The sequence below is a fragment of the Carcharhinus amblyrhynchos genome, chromosome 22 (assembly GCF_965287045.1).
Source record: "Carcharhinus amblyrhynchos chromosome 22, sCarAmb.v2.hapA, whole genome shotgun sequence".
NCBI lineage: Eukaryota > Metazoa > Chordata > Chondrichthyes > Carcharhiniformes > Carcharhinidae > Carcharhinus > Carcharhinus amblyrhynchos.
In genome coordinates, this window is record NC_137345.1 from 8,547,501 (window position 1) to 8,563,491 (window position 15,991).

The 15,991-nt window shown below is 47.3% G+C and overlaps 1 protein-coding gene across 14 annotated transcripts in view; it reads left to right on the forward strand.

Moving 5' to 3' along the window:
- The window catches only part of plekha6 (pleckstrin homology domain containing, family A member 6), a 331,150-nt gene that overhangs the window by 116,626 nt on the left and 198,533 nt on the right, over nt 1-15,991 (forward strand). For 2 of the 14 annotated variants that reach the window (XM_080209813.1, XM_080209812.1), the window contains exon 1: nt 14,650-15,049. The exons of 11 other annotated variants lie outside the window; for them this stretch is intronic. Coding sequence is in view for 1 of the 3 variants with exons in the window: in XM_080209811.1 (XP_080065937.1) it covers nt 8,603-8,628 (26 nt within the window). In the remaining 2 variants the exon portion in view is untranslated. Of the gene's footprint in view, nt 1-8,587; nt 8,629-14,649; nt 15,050-15,991 lie in introns of those variants that run through there. One more of the 14 variants, XM_080209811.1, reaches the window with a different exon arrangement.

Below are 15,991 nucleotides of genomic sequence, written 5' to 3' on the forward strand. Positions count from 1 at the left end.
TTTGGGAGGAAACCAGAGCACCTGGAGGAAACCCTTGCAGACATGGGTAAAATGTGCAAACCCCACACTAGAATCATAGAATTCCCCACACTGCAGAAGGAGACCATTTGGCCCATTGAGGCTGCACCGACCATAATCCCACCCAGACCCTATCCCCATTTCCCCATGCATTTACCCTAGCTAGTCACCCTGATACTAAGGGGCAATTCAGCATGACCAATCCACCTAACCCACACATCTTTGGACCGTGGGAGCAAACCGGTGCACCCAAAGGAAACCCATGCAGACTCCACACAGACAGTGACCCAAGCCGGGAATTACAAACAAAAAAAACAAAAGAATAAAGAACAACACAGCACGGGAAACAGGCCCTTCGGCCCAATGAGCCCACGCCGCCATCTTAACGATGTATTTTTCCGACTCCACCCTTGGCCCGTGTCTATGCTTATGGTACCCCCGTAACTTGAAACCGGCTCCTTGGCACTTTGAGGCAGCAGCGCTAACTGTGTGCCACCACGTTGCCCTACTACCACTCTTGGTAGAACTCTACATCCCCACCACTCTCTGGGTGAAGGGGTAGCCCCTGAATGTCCAGATGGATTTATAATGTACAAATCTTCAGTTCTTGAGTGTTTAGCCTCCTCACAAGTTAAAACATCTTTCTGACTTGACCCCATCCAACTCTTTCATAGTGTTAAAAACTATCTTGGAACTTACGCAAGGAAGTCTTGTATTTTTATCTATTTTTAAACCTAGACCTAGTGGGAGGATAAGGGTGTGTCCAGACCACACCCGTAGGAGTAATGTCTTCTTCATATTTAACTGCCAAATGTATGAACCGTAAAGGATAAGTGAACAGAAACAATAACAAGCTTGAAATTCCAGAGTAGTTATTAAGTTTAACTATCCCCTTGAACAAGTGGAAAATAACAACTGTGCAGAACTCTGATGTGGATAATCACGGCAAGTCTTTTTCTTTCTTTCTTGCTGGTGCTTGCTGGCCTGATTATCTCTCGCTAAAAGCTTCAGGCTGATTTCCCAACTTAAACCAGTCAGAATGAAAAATTCAGCTCTTAAAAAATGCAACTGCGTCAAGCAAATTTACATCACAGTCAATCAAATATAATCGGCAAGCCCACCCCACAATGCTGTTTGTATTTAAACTGGGAAGGTGATGGCCCAATGGTATTGTCGCTGGACTATTAATCCAAAAACTCAGGTCGTAGAATCATAGAAACCCTACAGTCCCATCCAGGCCCTATCCTCGTAACCCCCACATACTTACCCTGCTAATCCCTCTGACACTAGGGGGAAATTTAGCATGGCCAATCCATCTAACCCGCACATCTTTGTAGTGTGGGAGGAAACCGGGTCACCTGGAGGAAACCCGCGCAGACACGGGTAGAATATGCAGACTCTGCACAGACAGTGACCCAAGGGCGTGTGTCTAACCCGGGTCCCTGGCGCTGTGAGGCAGCAGTGCTAACCATTGTGCCACCGTGCCGCCCATGTTCTGGGGAAGCGGGTTCGGCAGATGGTGGAATTTGAATTCGATTTTAAAAAATCTGGAATAACCATGAAACCATTGTCGATTGTCAGGAAAAACCTATCTGTGTTCATGAATACCCTTTCGGGAAGGAAATCTGCTGTCCTTCCCTGATCTGGCCTATATGTGACTCCAGAATCACAACAATGTGGTTGACTCTCAACTGCCCTCTGAACAAGGGCAAGTAGGAATGGGCAATAAATGCTGGCCAGCCAGTGATGCCCATGTCCCATGATTGAATAAAAATAACTTTTTAAATCATGAATCTTCAGTTCGGGATTTTGTCTTGGGCAAGACATCGGTTGAGCAACCTTTGTCAGCTATTTTTTCCTGTAAGAAGGAAGCTGACTTTTAACCCAGTGCGTATTTCATTTACTAATTACTGCGGAAATCCCCTAGTAGCCACATTTCTGTGCCTCTTCGGGTACATTGAGGGAGAGTGCACCTAACCAGCATGTCTTTTGGACTGTGGGAGAATTTCGGAGCACCCAGGGGAAACCCACGCAGACATGGGGAGAAGGTGCAGACTCCGCACAGACAGTGGCCCAAGGCGGGAATTGAACCCGGGTCCCTGGCGCTGTGAGGCAGCAGTGCTAACTACTGTGCCACCGTGTCGCCCTACAGTGTTTTGAACTTTATTTGTCAATTATCTACCACTCAGTGTGTTTATTAATGCCCTCCAGTAATTTGTTGCAGTTCTCCCAGTATTGATGATGCCCCACAATTTGGGGCAGATTTGATTTGATTTATTATTGTCACGTGTATTAACATAGAGTGAAAAGTATTGTTTCTTGCGCGCTATACAGACAAAGCATCCCGTTCATTGAGAAGGAATGTCTCCTGTCTGAGACGAAGGGCCAAATTCTCCGACCTCACTGGGATTTTCCAGTCCTGTTGCAGTTGGTTGAGGGTGAAATTCTCCGTTCATGCTGGCAGTGGCAGTGGGGTGTGAACATCTGGAGAATTTAGGCCAATGTCCTGTGGCAGGAGTGGGGACGGGGAGTGTTTCCTACAGCAGCAGAGACTGATGGGAAAACACGCCATATCTTCCGGACCAAATGGAATTGATTATGTATCTGGGAGCTTAATGCCTTATTCTGTGACAGGCTGGGCACGTTATTTCTGGGTGCCATGTTTGAAAGATGTACAACATCACTGACCCACCATTGAAGAAAGAAGATGGCGCTCATGAAAAATGGATCTCCAGGAACACACTGAAGCTGGAAAGTGGACCTTCTCAATGAAACTGAATTTGGAAGATCCAGCTGGTAGATGCTTTTCCACACAGCGAGTGGTTCGGGGTCTGGAATGCACTGCCAGGAAGTATGGTGGAGGCAGTTTCAATGAAGGCATTCAAGAGGCTTGAGTTGATTGCCTGAATAGAAACATGGTGAAACAGGGTTATGGGGAAAAGGCAGGGGAATGGCTGTAAGTCTGAAGGTTCATTTGAAGAGCTGGTACAGACACATCACATCAGGAGATGCGACGGCCTAGTGGCATAATCGCTAGACTGTTAGTCCAGAAACTCAGCTAATGTTCTGCGGACCTGAGTCCGCATCCCGCCACAGCAGAAGGTGGAATTTGAATTCAATAAAAAAGATTTGGAATTAAGAATTTACTAACGATCAGAAAAACCCATCTGGTTCACTAACATTCTTTAGAGAAGGAAATCTGTCGTCTTTTCCTGGTCTGGCCTACAAAGCCACAGCAATGTGGTTGACTCTTAAATACCTTTGGGCAACTAGGGATGGACAGTAAATTCTGGCCAACCAATGACTCCCGTGTCACATGAATGAATAAAATCACCTTTTCCTACCCCGTAACAGTTCTGAATTCTGTGAAATGTAGGAATTACACGAACTATCAGTCAAATAATTGTGCCAAGGTAAGTGCTTCTTGTTTAATTAAATTGGAAAATAGCAGCCCAAACCTGTACTTCAAAGCCACAAGTGCACAAGGTCAGTGTGGTTGGACATGAATCATTCCTGAAATGTGGATTCTTAGTGAGTAACGTGCACCTGAGCCAAGAACTGAAGGTGGAATGCTGTGATCTTCCACTGACATCTGATTACACTCTCTGCTGAGAGAACCAGGAGGGGAAAACTGCAAAGGTGTTAACTTTCACTGCTGTGGGTTTGTTTAATTGATTGTGTGTTTACACTGAACCTGCAGTCACAACATCAACCTCCCCTCGGCGAGTCAGACAGCCAGGTACTCCTGCACTGTCTGGGTGAGTTCCAATCCATTCATTCCTCTTCGCCTCTCTGAGAGACACTATAGAGAATCCTAATCATAGAATGTCTACAGTGCAGAAGGAGGCCATTCGGCCCATTGAGCCTGAGCCCACCCAGGCCCTGTTCTCATATCCCCATGTAACTAAACTAAAACTAAGGGGCAATTTAGCATGGCCAATCAACCTCACCCGCACATCTTTGGAGTGTGGGAGGAAACAGGAGCTCCCGGAGGAAACCCATGCAGACGCAGGACAAATGTGCAAACTACTCACAGACAGTCAGTCACCCAAGGCCGGAATTGAACCCAGGTTCCAGGTGCTATGAGGCAGCAGTGCTAACCACGGTGCCTCCGTGCCGCCCTAGCATGCCAAATCTGGTGCTGATTTTCATGTTGGTCCCAGGAGGCTGCCAATGTGGAGTTTAGTGGCTGCTATTCACTTGGTGGATCCCACACCAGGTCTGAGTTGGTTTCAGAATGTGTGGGTCTGCTCACCCAAACTACCTCATTAGAAAAGGAGAGCGCGTTAATCCTGTTTCCAAATGCATAACCCTCCCAGTGGGACTTCACCTGCTGGGGTGCTCACTGGAAACTCATTGGCGTAAATAACTGTGCGCCAGTAATCTTCCAAAGTAAACTTTTGACAGGTGAGGTGATCATCATAGAATCCCTACACTGCAGAAGGAGGCCATTCAACCCATCGAGTCAGCACTGACTACAATCACACCCAGGCCCTATCCCCATAATCCCACAGATTTACCCTGCTAACCCCCTGGCACTAGGGTCCATTTAGCATGGCCAATCAACCTAGCCCGCACATTTTTGAACTGTGGGAGGAAAACCACACAGACACGGGGAGAGCATGCAGACTCCGCACAAACAATGACCTGAGTCGGGAGTTGAACCCAGGTCCCTGGCGCTGTGAGGCAGCAGTGCTAACCACTGTGCCATCGTGCCAGGAAGGGATATGGCTGCAAACATAGTTGCCCCTGTGAGAATTCTCTCAGTAAAGGGTGATCTGGGTTTTCAGGAGCTCTTGCTGCAGGTTGACTCTGTTGCCCAATGGAAAGGCAATTGAGAACAGGGCAGAGGCCATTCTGCCCCTTGAATCTGTTCCACCATTCTATTAGCTCATTTGTTCCTCAAATTTAAAAGCAAAAAACTGAGGTTTCTGGAAGTCTGAAAGTGCTGGAAATGCCCAGGATGTCTGGCAGCTCCAGTGGAGCGAGAACCAGAGTTTAAAGTTTATTTATTAGTGTCACAAGTAAGCTTACATTAACACTACAATGAAGTTACGGTGAAAATCCTCTAGCTGCCACACCCCGGCGCCTGTTCGGGTACGCTGAGGGAGAATTCAGCACGGCCAATTGTGGGAGGAAAGCCGGAGCAAACCCACACAGACTTGAGAGAATGTGTAGACTTCACACTTAAACAGCACAGTGGTTCACACTGCAGTCTCACAGCGCCAGGGACTCAGACTCGATTCCTGGCTTTGGACCACTGTTTGTGTGGAGTCTGGCGACTAGGGGATTTTCACAGTAGCTTCATCGCATAATGTAAGCCTACTTGTAACAGTAACAAATAAACTTAAAACTTTAAACTTAAACTAAGGAGCAATTTAGCATGGCCAATCCACCTAACCTGCACATCTTTGGACTGTGGGAGGAAAATGGAGCACCCAGAGGAAACCCACACGGACATGGGGAGAATGTACAAACTCCACACAGACAGTGACCCAAGTTGGGAATCGAACTCAGGACCCTGAGGCAGCAATGCTAACCACTGTGCACCGTGGAGTAGTCACAAGTAGGCTTATATTATCCCTGTTATGTAGTTACTGTGAAATTTCCTAGTGTCTGCTGTTCTTGTCCTACCCTCTGCTGTTACTGATCCACCTTCAACACTGTCCCACCCCCGGCAGCAAGAAGTGACTGGGAATCCCCTCAGAAAGCAGTGGAAATTTCTGAAGTGTGGGAAGGAGCACAGTGAGCAGCTGCTGCCTCTGAGAGAATTATCCTTGGCCATTTTCTGTCAGCGATTCAGAGCTGGAAAGCATTCAGTAAATTAGATTCACCGACTGCATTTCATTAATGTTTAACGCCCTGTTCCTGTTGTTTCATGAATGTCTTTAATATTTAATCAGTTCTGTTCCTTTTTATATAAATGCTGTTTTCTCCCGTATCCTCTTCAATTTTGTCTCCTTTTTTTTTGCCAAATGGCTGCTGACTCACTCGTGGGGTCAACTTACACCGGTGCCGTGCGACTTCTGGTACCGCACCTCATTAGCGATTCTTTATGTGTGAACGTAGGTTTTGAGTGTCGCCAAGGCGTCGAAAGAAGAGGAGGAGGCAAGAAACATTGCAGTGGTGCCTCAAATTTAATATTCTCATTCTTGCGTGAAGCTTCCCCCCTCCCCACCGTATCTCTGTGAACCTCGCTAACCCCCCCCCCCCACCCACCCATAGCCTTCTGATATCTCGACATTCCTTCAATCCCACTCCCCGCTCCTACTCCGGCCTACCCCACACTCCGAAGATTATGAGCGACATGGACAGAATGGATGCTCTTTCCTAGGGTAGAAAAGTCAAGTACTAGGGGACGTAGGTTTAAGGTGCATGAGGAAAAGTTTTGGGGGAGACATGCAAGGCAAGTTTTTTTTTATACAGAGGGTGTTGAATGTCTGGAACGCGCTGCCCGGGGAGGTGGTGGGAGCAGGTTAGATAGCAGTATTTAAGGGGCAACTAGATGAATAGGATGGGAATGGAAGGATACGGGTTCCATAAATGCATACGGTTTTAGTTTAGGCAGACACCATGAATGGCGCAGGCTTGGAACCTGAAAGGCCTGTTCCTGTGCTGTACTGTTCTTTATTCCAAACTCCCCACAAGTGGCACTCCTGCCTTCAGCCATCTGCCAAGTTGGGATTTGAATCTGGGTCCCTAGAGGATTACCCTGGGGTCTCTGGGTTACTATCCCTGTGACAATGCCACTGTGTCACTGCCTCCCGCTGGATTGCATTGAGAAGATCAGGAGTGTGAACCCAAGCTGAGGACTATTCGGTGCCTTTCTTTGAAAGTTCCAGTTAGCAGGAACATGGAACGAGTAAGAACAAGGGGTATATAATGGAGACTGAGATCCACTTCTTCACAAAATGGACAGTAGAAATTTAGAATTCTGGCCCCCAAACATTGTGAATGCTGGTGAAAAGTTGAAATGTTCACTGTTGCAATCGATATATTTTTATATGGCAAGAGTATCAAGCAATGAGGGGCAAGGCCATTAAGCTCAGTCATGATGTGGTTGAAGTTGGATTTTTTTGGGGTCGAATTTCAGACCACTTAATAGAATACCTACAGTGCAGAAAGAGGCCATTCAGCCCATCAAGTCTGCACTGTCAACAATACCACATAGACCCTATCCTAATCCCAGTAGAGGCCCTCTATTATAGGAGCAGGCTTGAGGGGCTGAATGACCTGATGCTGCTCCTGTTGTTAATATGTGATCCTTAGGTTCCAGGCTAAGTTCCCAAGCACTTTGAACCCTGTTTGAACGCCTCAAGTTTACTAATTGGGTTCATATGCTCTGAAGAACAGAACTGAGAACCACTGCCACTGGGCAGCTGAGACATAGGGACATCACAACCTGCAAGTTCCCCTCTGAGGCCCACCCCATGCTGAAATATATTGCGTTCCTTCACTATCACTGGAGCAATATTGTGTTACTCCACCCCTAACAGCATTGTAGAAATTATAGAAACCCTACAGTACAGAAAGAGGCCATTTGGCCCATCAAGTCTGCCCTGACCACAATCCCACCCACGCCCTACCCCCATATCCCTACACATTTTACCCACTAACCCCTTTAAACTATGCATCTCAGGCCACTAAGGGGCAATTTTAGCATGGCCAACCCACCTAACCCGCACATCTTTGGACTGTGGGAGGAAACCGGAGCACCCGGAGGAAACCCACGCAGACACGAGGAGAATGTGCAAACTCCACACTGACTGTGACCCAAGCTGGGAATTGAACCCAGGTCCCTGGAGCTGTGTGCAGCTGTGCCACCCATTCTGGGTATATCTACACCAAACTGCAGTGGTTCAAGAAGGCGGCTCAACACCACCTTCCCGAGGGCAAGTAGGGGTGGGCAACAAATGCGGGGGCCAGCCAGCGACACTCACTCCCTGTGAAAAAATTTTTAAAAATTGATTTTCAGTTAAGTGTTGAATCTGACATGATAGTGTACACACACTGATGTGGACATTTCTGGCATGACAAAGAACAAAGACAGCGAGTATTCTGCAGTGTCTCAAAGAATGGATATGGATTCCTGACTAGAATTCAGATCTTAATCATGTCTCATCCCAACCCTGTTGCAAGGCGTTATTTGTTTCTCTGTATAAGAGGGAGTGGCCCTGTTGTGGACCTTTGGCTTGTATCTATAACCCTGTGAAAATCATCAGTCATGCGGAATTATGATGAATTTTCGCAATCTCCTGTTTTATTTCCGACCTCCTCCTCCTCCACTTTAGAATGTCATCCACGGTTTGGGTTTGATGGACTATTTTTAGTGCAGAACTATTTCCTGAATAAATCATGCACACATTTCTTTCACTTATTGTGTTTAAACAAATCCAAAGCAGAGCGTTAACTGAATGGTGTCCCTCCAAGAGAATGCGGACAAATTATTCAAGGGGTTTCCGTGAACTTTGACCTTCAGCTGAGGACAAGAGCTGCGTCACTGGCTCACAGGGTCCAGGCAATCCAGGGGTACACACCCACAGAACACTGCAAGTGCGGCACAGGCAGAATCACCATAAAAAGGATGAAAGTGGATTCTGGGTTGAGGCAGTGAGTACAAAGCACGATAATGCATTTCTTAAAGGTTGTGAGTTCATTTTTCAGCAGTCAATTAATTAGTAAAGGGGACCTAAGGCAGCACGGTGGCACAGTGGTTAGCACTGCTGCCTCACAGTGCCAGGGACCCGGGTTCAATTCCAGCCTCGGGTGACTGTCTGTGTGGAGTTTGCACATTCTCCCCGTGTCTGCGTGGGTTTCCTCCGGGTGCTCCGGTTTCCTCCCACAGTCCAAAGATGTGCAGGTTAGATGGATCAGCCACGCTAAATTGCCCCTTCGTGTTTGGGGAATTAGCAGGATGAATACGTGGGGTTACAGGGATGGGACCTGGTTGGAATTGTCAGGCTCGATGGACCGAATGGCTTCCTGCTGTACAGCTGGGATTCAATGTGTGGGATTCTCCGGCCGCGCTCGCCCCAAGGCTGGCAAATCCTGCCCGAGGTCAATGGACATTTGCGTGATCGACGTGGTTTGCACTGCTGCCTCACAACGTGAGGGATCCAGGTTCGATTCCCAACTTAGGTCATTGTCTGTGCGGAGTCTGCATGTTCTCCCTGTGTCTGCGTGGGTTTCCTCCAGGTGCGCTGGTTTCCTCCCACATATTGAAAGACGTGCTGGTTAGGTGCATTGGCCAGGCTAAATTCTCCCTCAGTGTACCCCAACAGGCATCGGAGTATGACAGCGAGGGAATTTTCACAATAACTTATTTGCAGTGTTAATGTAAGCCTAATTGTGACACTAATAACTAAACGATAAACTAAACCATTTGTTCATATCCTGCCTGCTACGACTCTCGTGGTGGGCAGGATGGAAAATCCCACCCAGTGACTCGAGGCTGCATTACTTGTTCCAAAGTGCTTTACAGGCAATGAAACACCTTTGAAATGTATTCACTTCTGTAGTGTTGGAAACGCAACAGCCAATTTGTGCACTGCAAGCTCCCACAAACAGCAATGGGCTAAGGACTAGCCCATTTCTTTAAAGAGCTGAAGTTACGTAAGTGACAGGGTGTGAAGGAGAGAGCCCCTGGTCTCATTTGAAAGAATAGTCATTGGATCCTCTACATCCATCCGAGGGTGAAGTGGAAAAGATATTGGCAGGTCGATTAGCCTCTGAAAAATGCAACACTCCAGGTGATAACTTTCATCCCGAGATCCTTCGAGATGTGTGTTGGCTAGGTTTGGCATTGTGAGGCTAAGTTTCAGCCTGATATCTGTGTTCTCCCTATTACCTCACAGGGAGGCGATGATTAATCCAGAAACTCAGCTAATGTTCTGGGGACCCGTGTTTGAATCCCGCCACGGCAGATGGTAGCATTTGAACTCAATAAAAAGCATCTAGAGTTAAGAATCTACTGATGACCATGAAACCATTGGCACTTGTCGGAAAAACCCATCTGATTCACTAGGGCAGCATAGTTAGCACTGCTGCCTCACAGAACCAGGGACTTGAGTTCGATTCTCAGCTTGGGTCACTGTCTGTGTGAAGTCTGCATATTCTTTCCGTGTACACGTGGGTTCCCTCTGGGTGCTCCAGTTTCCTCCCACAGTCCGAAAGACGTGCTGGTTAGGTGCATTGGCCGTGATAAATTCTCCCTCAGTGCACTCGAACAGGTATCGGAGTGGCAACTAGGGGATTTTCACAGTAACTTCATTGCAGTGTTGATGTCAGCCAACTTGTGACTAATAAATAAGCTTTAATGTCTCATTAGGGAAGGAAATATGCCATCCTTACCTGGTCTGGCCTATATGTGACTCCAGACCAACAGCAATGTAGTTGAGTCTCAACTGCCCTCCAAAGGCACCTAGGGATGGGCAATAAATGCTGGCCAGCCAGAGCCAGCCATATCCCGCTAATGAGTTAAAAAAAACTTCAGTCTGTATTAGCATCACAGTTGATTACTTTGTCCACTGAATTGGAAATATGATTTTATTTTACTGTTTCCACTCCCTGGGTAGAGTTGTGGTCACACTTCTCTTTTCAGTGACTTCCTCGTGATGTCGGGGTTAACCAAAGCACAAGTGACTTTTGTTCTGTTTTGGCACAGGGATGTGCGTACTGGTCTCGTTCCCTGACAGAGTGAGTGGGCGAGGACCTGGCAGATGGAGTATAACGTTAGCAAATGTGAGGTTATCCACTTTGGTAGAAATAATAGCCGGAGGGATTATTATTTAAAGGGTGAAAAGCTGCAGCATGCTACGGTGCAGAGGGACCTGGGGGTCCTTGTGCACGAATCGCAAAAACCCAGTCTGCAGGTGCAGCAGGTGATCAAGAAGGCGAATGGAATGTTGGCCTTTATAGCGAGGGGGGTAGAATATAAAAGGAGGGAGGTCTTGCTGCAATTGTACAGGGCACTGGTGAGGCCGCAGCTGGAGTACTGTGTGCAGTTTTGGCCCCCGTATTTGCGAAAGGATATATTGGCCTTGGAGGGAGTACAGAGAAGGTTCACCAGGCTGATGTCAGAGATGAGGGGGTTAGCTTAGGAAGAGAGATTGAATAGACTGGGTCTGTACTCGTTGGAGTTCAGAAGGCTGAAGGGGGGATCTTATAGAGACGTACAAGATAATGAAGGGGCTAGATAGGGTAGAGGTAGAGAGATTCTTCCCACTTAGAAAGGATAGCAGAACTAGAGGGCACAGCCTCAAAATAAGGGGAGGGCAGTTTAGAACGGAGTTGAGGAGGAACTTCTTCGCTCAAAGGGTGGTGAATCTCTGGAATTCTCTGCCCATTGAAGTGGTGGAGGCTACCTCGTTGAATATATTTAAGTCACGGGTAGATAGATTTCTGATAGACAAGGGAATTAAGGGTTATGGGGAGAAAGTGGGAAAGTGGAACTGATTCACTTCAGATCAGCCATGATCTTGTTGAATGGCAGGGCAGGCTCGAGGGGCTAGTTGGCCTACTCCTGCTCCTATTTCTTATGTTCTTATGACACAGTTAGAGCTTCAATAAACATCCTTTGATCAAATCATATTCCTGCCAATGTAAAGATGTTGACAAGATTCAATGTGAGGCAGTATTCCCTGTTGGATAATCTTAGGTTCACTTTGGGAGTGTACATACATGTCAGGAATTGGAGAATTCTCCAAAAAAACTCCACTGTAGCAAGGAGGTTGAATCTACCCTTTCCCTTGTGATTATCTGTTCTGACCTTCATTTCAACCATCTGAGATTTGACCTGTGTCTGTCTGGCGCTCTCAGAACTATCCAAGTGTTTTATCATTATGGGCCACTTGCATGCACAGCAGAAGTGGAATGATATTCTGTTTAATGGGACTTTGTGGCTGACACGGTGACACATTGGTTAGCACTGCTGCCTCATAGCGCCAGGGACCCAGGTTCGATTCCCGCCTTGGGTCACTGCCTGTGTGGACTTTGCATGTTCTCCCCGCACATCTTTGGACTGCGAGAGGAAACCGCAGCACCTGGAGGAAACCCCCGCAGACATGGGGAGAACATGCAGACTTCACATAGCCAGTGACTCAAGCCAGGAATCGGACCCAGGTCCCTGGCGCTGTGAGGCAACAGTGCTGACCACTGTGCCACCGAAACGATGATTCTATTCTCTCTGCACAGATGCTGTTAGACCTGCTGAGATTTTCCAGCATTTTCTGTTTTTGTGCGAATACGAGACCATGTATGGATGGCATGGAAAAAAACCTTTGGTGCTTTTCCAAGAAGTGCCACAGCTCTGATCTCTTGGCGACGATTGAACCCTCAATCAACAGAGCTAAAGCATGAATAGCTGATCACTCACCCTTTATCTGCATTTGGATATGGCTGCGCGTGAACTGAATGCCACAATCTGCAGTGACTCAATGTCAAAAGCAGGACAGCAGCAGAAAAAGGAACAGTTGCGTTTTTTTTAATGGCTTTAATTAATGGCCAGCTGGAAAACCTAAAGCACCTCAAAGCCAATCAGATCCTTCCAAGTGTTGACTGAGGATAGGCTAGTGGAGCTTTATTTTTTAATTTGTTCTGTGAATGTGGGTGATTCTAAAAAGGCTGCAGTCCTTGTCTAAGTTGGAAAGTCTCCCGTATTGTAATGTAATGACTACAGCTCTATGCCCCGTTGTGTGAGGGAAGATAGGGGCAGTGGAGATCTGATAATGGACACGGTGTAGGGTTTGAATGTCAGCTCAGGGTCAAACTGCACACGGCGGGGTATGAATAAAACAAAAAGAAGTACTTTCCAATATCCCAAAGGGCTTTATCATCAATTAAATACTTTCAAAAGGGCAGTCGCTGTTGTAATGTAGGAAAGCAGTCGCCATTTTGTACACAGGAAGCTGCCACAAACAGCAATGTAATAAATGAGCAGATAATCTGTTTCCGTGATGTAGATACTAGAATTACTTTTATTGAATCCCTGCAGTGCAAAAGGAGACCATTCAGCCCACTGACTCTGTACCCACTCTCCAAAAGAGCATCTCACCCAGGCACACCCCACTGCCCTATCTCTGTGGCCTCATGCATTTATCATGACTAATACACCTAACGTACACATCTTTGGACACTAAGGGGCAATTTAGCATGGCTAATCCACCTAACCTACACACCTTTGGACAGTAAGGGGCAATTTAGCATGGCCAATCCACCTAACTTACACATCTTGAAACTGGGATGAAACCAGAGCACCCAGAGGAAATCCACGCAGACACGGGAAAGAAATGCAAACTTCATACAGATAGACACCGGAGTCTGGAATTAAACCCAGGTCCCTGGCGCAGTGAGGCAGCAGTGCTAAGCACTGTGCCACCCTTGAGGGATTGAGGGATAAATATTGGTCAGACTCCCGGGAAGAACTTCCCTGCTCTTCTTCGAAATAATCCCTTGGGAGCATGGATTTTGAATGGAGAGGCAGGGATGGGGAACGGAGTCAGGGTTAGAGAGGTTTTGCGTAAGGTGAGTAAACTAAAAGGGCAGACAGGGAGGTCCCTGTTGCACATGAACCTGGAGCTGTGTAATTCAAAGCATATTTTGCGGATCTCAGTTTGATCTTTGGTTCACTAATGTCAGCCGACAGTACAGATAAGAGAGTAGAGAGAATAGAAAGTCAGGCAGAGCACTTGGTCCTGATAGCCATCTCACAATCTCTGCTGGAATGTGAGTGCCTCTACTGCTTGTAATGAAGGCACGCAATTAATTAGCCTCCAGAAACTTATATAGATTCATGCAAAGAATAGGTTATCCAGGCAGCATTGGACATATTACTGGAGGTTTCAGCTCATGATCTCCTGGTAAGCCTGGGTATGATGCTCTGTCAGAGGGACAGTGTGGGTTGGATGGCCTCCTTCTGTACTGTTGGGATACTACAGTCCTCAATAAGATCCTGAGGGATGGAAAGGATGTTTCCTCTTGTGGGCGAGCCCAGAACTAAGGGGAATTGTTTCTAGGAGTCGCCCTTTTGAGGGCAGAGATGAGGAGACGTTTCTTTCTCCCAGGAGGGTTGTGCGACTTTGGAAGGTGGTAGAGACAGAGGTGGGGGTCATCGATTAGTTTTTAGGGAGGAAGTAGATAGATTCTTGTTAGACAAGGGGATCAAAGGTTATTGGGGTTAGGTGGAAATGTTGAATTAGAAACATAAACAGATCAGCCGTGATCTTAATGAGTGGCAAAGCAAATTCGAGGGGCCGAGTGGCCTACTTCTGCTCCCCTTTGACATGCCCTTAAAGGGGCAGAATGGCCTCTTTTCTCTTATTTCGTATGTTTGTATCTCTGCCTGTCTCTCTTCATGAAGACCTCAATCTCTCTTTGGCAAAAAATGTTGGGCAACTGGCAACGGAGCGAGGGGTGGGCATGTTCTGCTATATTAAGGGTGCTATATAAATGCAGGTTGCTGTTGTTGAGTCAGCGCTTTGGAAGAAGCAGGGCAGGAATTCAGGTCTGGGGTGTGGGTGATAAGTTATTTGAAAAGGCAGCGCTGTAACAGAAGCTAGGGCCTTGCGTGCTGCCTGGAGCTACTCGCTGAGGTTTTATTCTGTGTTTGTTCGCTGGTGTTCACCTGCTGGGCTGACTAATGCAGGTTGCGTCACACACAAACACAAGCGCCCTGTAATTAGGAGCGGTAACTCTTGCACAGAGCCTGCCTGTCACATTATCTATCCCTTCCCCTCGCGATGGAAAAGCAGAAGATTGCACTGGGCGGGTAGGCAAGACCTTGGGGTGTCGGATTTCAGAGCAGTCTGCGAAGGAGAGCTCTCACAAACACACACAGGGGGAGAGCCGGGGAGGCGTCTCCTGCGATGCTGCTCTGATGGGAAGCACTGTGAAGAGTAGCTTTGCAAAGACGGTGAGCAGAATCGCGTTCTGATCAGCTGCAAGTTATTTATTTTCTTGCCAAGACGACATCGGATTAGGACTCGGGAGGCTGGAGGGAGCAATCCGAGAGACTGAAGGAAGCTTTGCCGGCAAGGTATGGTGTGTCACTTATTCCGTTTTGTACTGGGGTGTGTTCCCTCTCTGACCCTGCAAGGTTGCCAAGTTCAGGAGCAGCAGGTGTGTGTGTGTGTGTGTCTGTGTGTCTGTCTGTGTGTGTGTGTGGGAACTTCAAAGGTAACGCAGGGCAGTCAGTGAGGTTCCCATGTCATTCTGCGGGAAGAAACTTTTTAAAATTAACTAATAATGTGTCGCTGTGAGGGAGAGTGAGCAGACGGCGGATACAGAATCGCTCTCAAGCTGTCTTCACACACCGGAGAAGTGGTTCGGCCAGTTTTAGCGACGGTTGCACAGGCGATGCAGGCACTGAGTCCACAGATTCTCAGGTTAACTCATCATCTCTGTGCATAATAATCTCTCCCTCAATGTCAACAAAACAAAAGAGATAGTCATCGACTTCAGGTAGTGGAGAACATGCCCCTGTCTACGTCAGTGGGGATGGAAGTACAAAGCTTCAGGTTTTTGGGTGTCCGGATCACCAACAACCTGTCCTGGTTCTCCCATGCCGACAATAAGAAGACCCACCAACGCCTCTTACTTTCCCAGAAGACTAAGGAAATTTGGCATGTCAGCTACAATTCTCACCAACTTTTACAGATGCGCCATAGAAAGCATTCTTTCTGATTGTAACACAGCTTGGTATGGCTCCTGCTCTGTCCAGGGCTACAAAAAACTACAAAGGATCGTGAATGAAGCCCAGTCCGTCATTCATTCAAATCAATCTCCCATCCATTGACTCTGTCTACACTTCCCGCTGCCTCGGAAAAGCAGCCAGCACAATTAAGGACGCCACGCACCCTGGACATCCCCTCTTCCAACTTCTCCCATCGGGAAAAAGATACAAACTCTGAGGACACGTACCAACAGATTCAAGAACAGCTTCTTCCCTGCTGCCATCAGACTTTTGAATGGACCTATC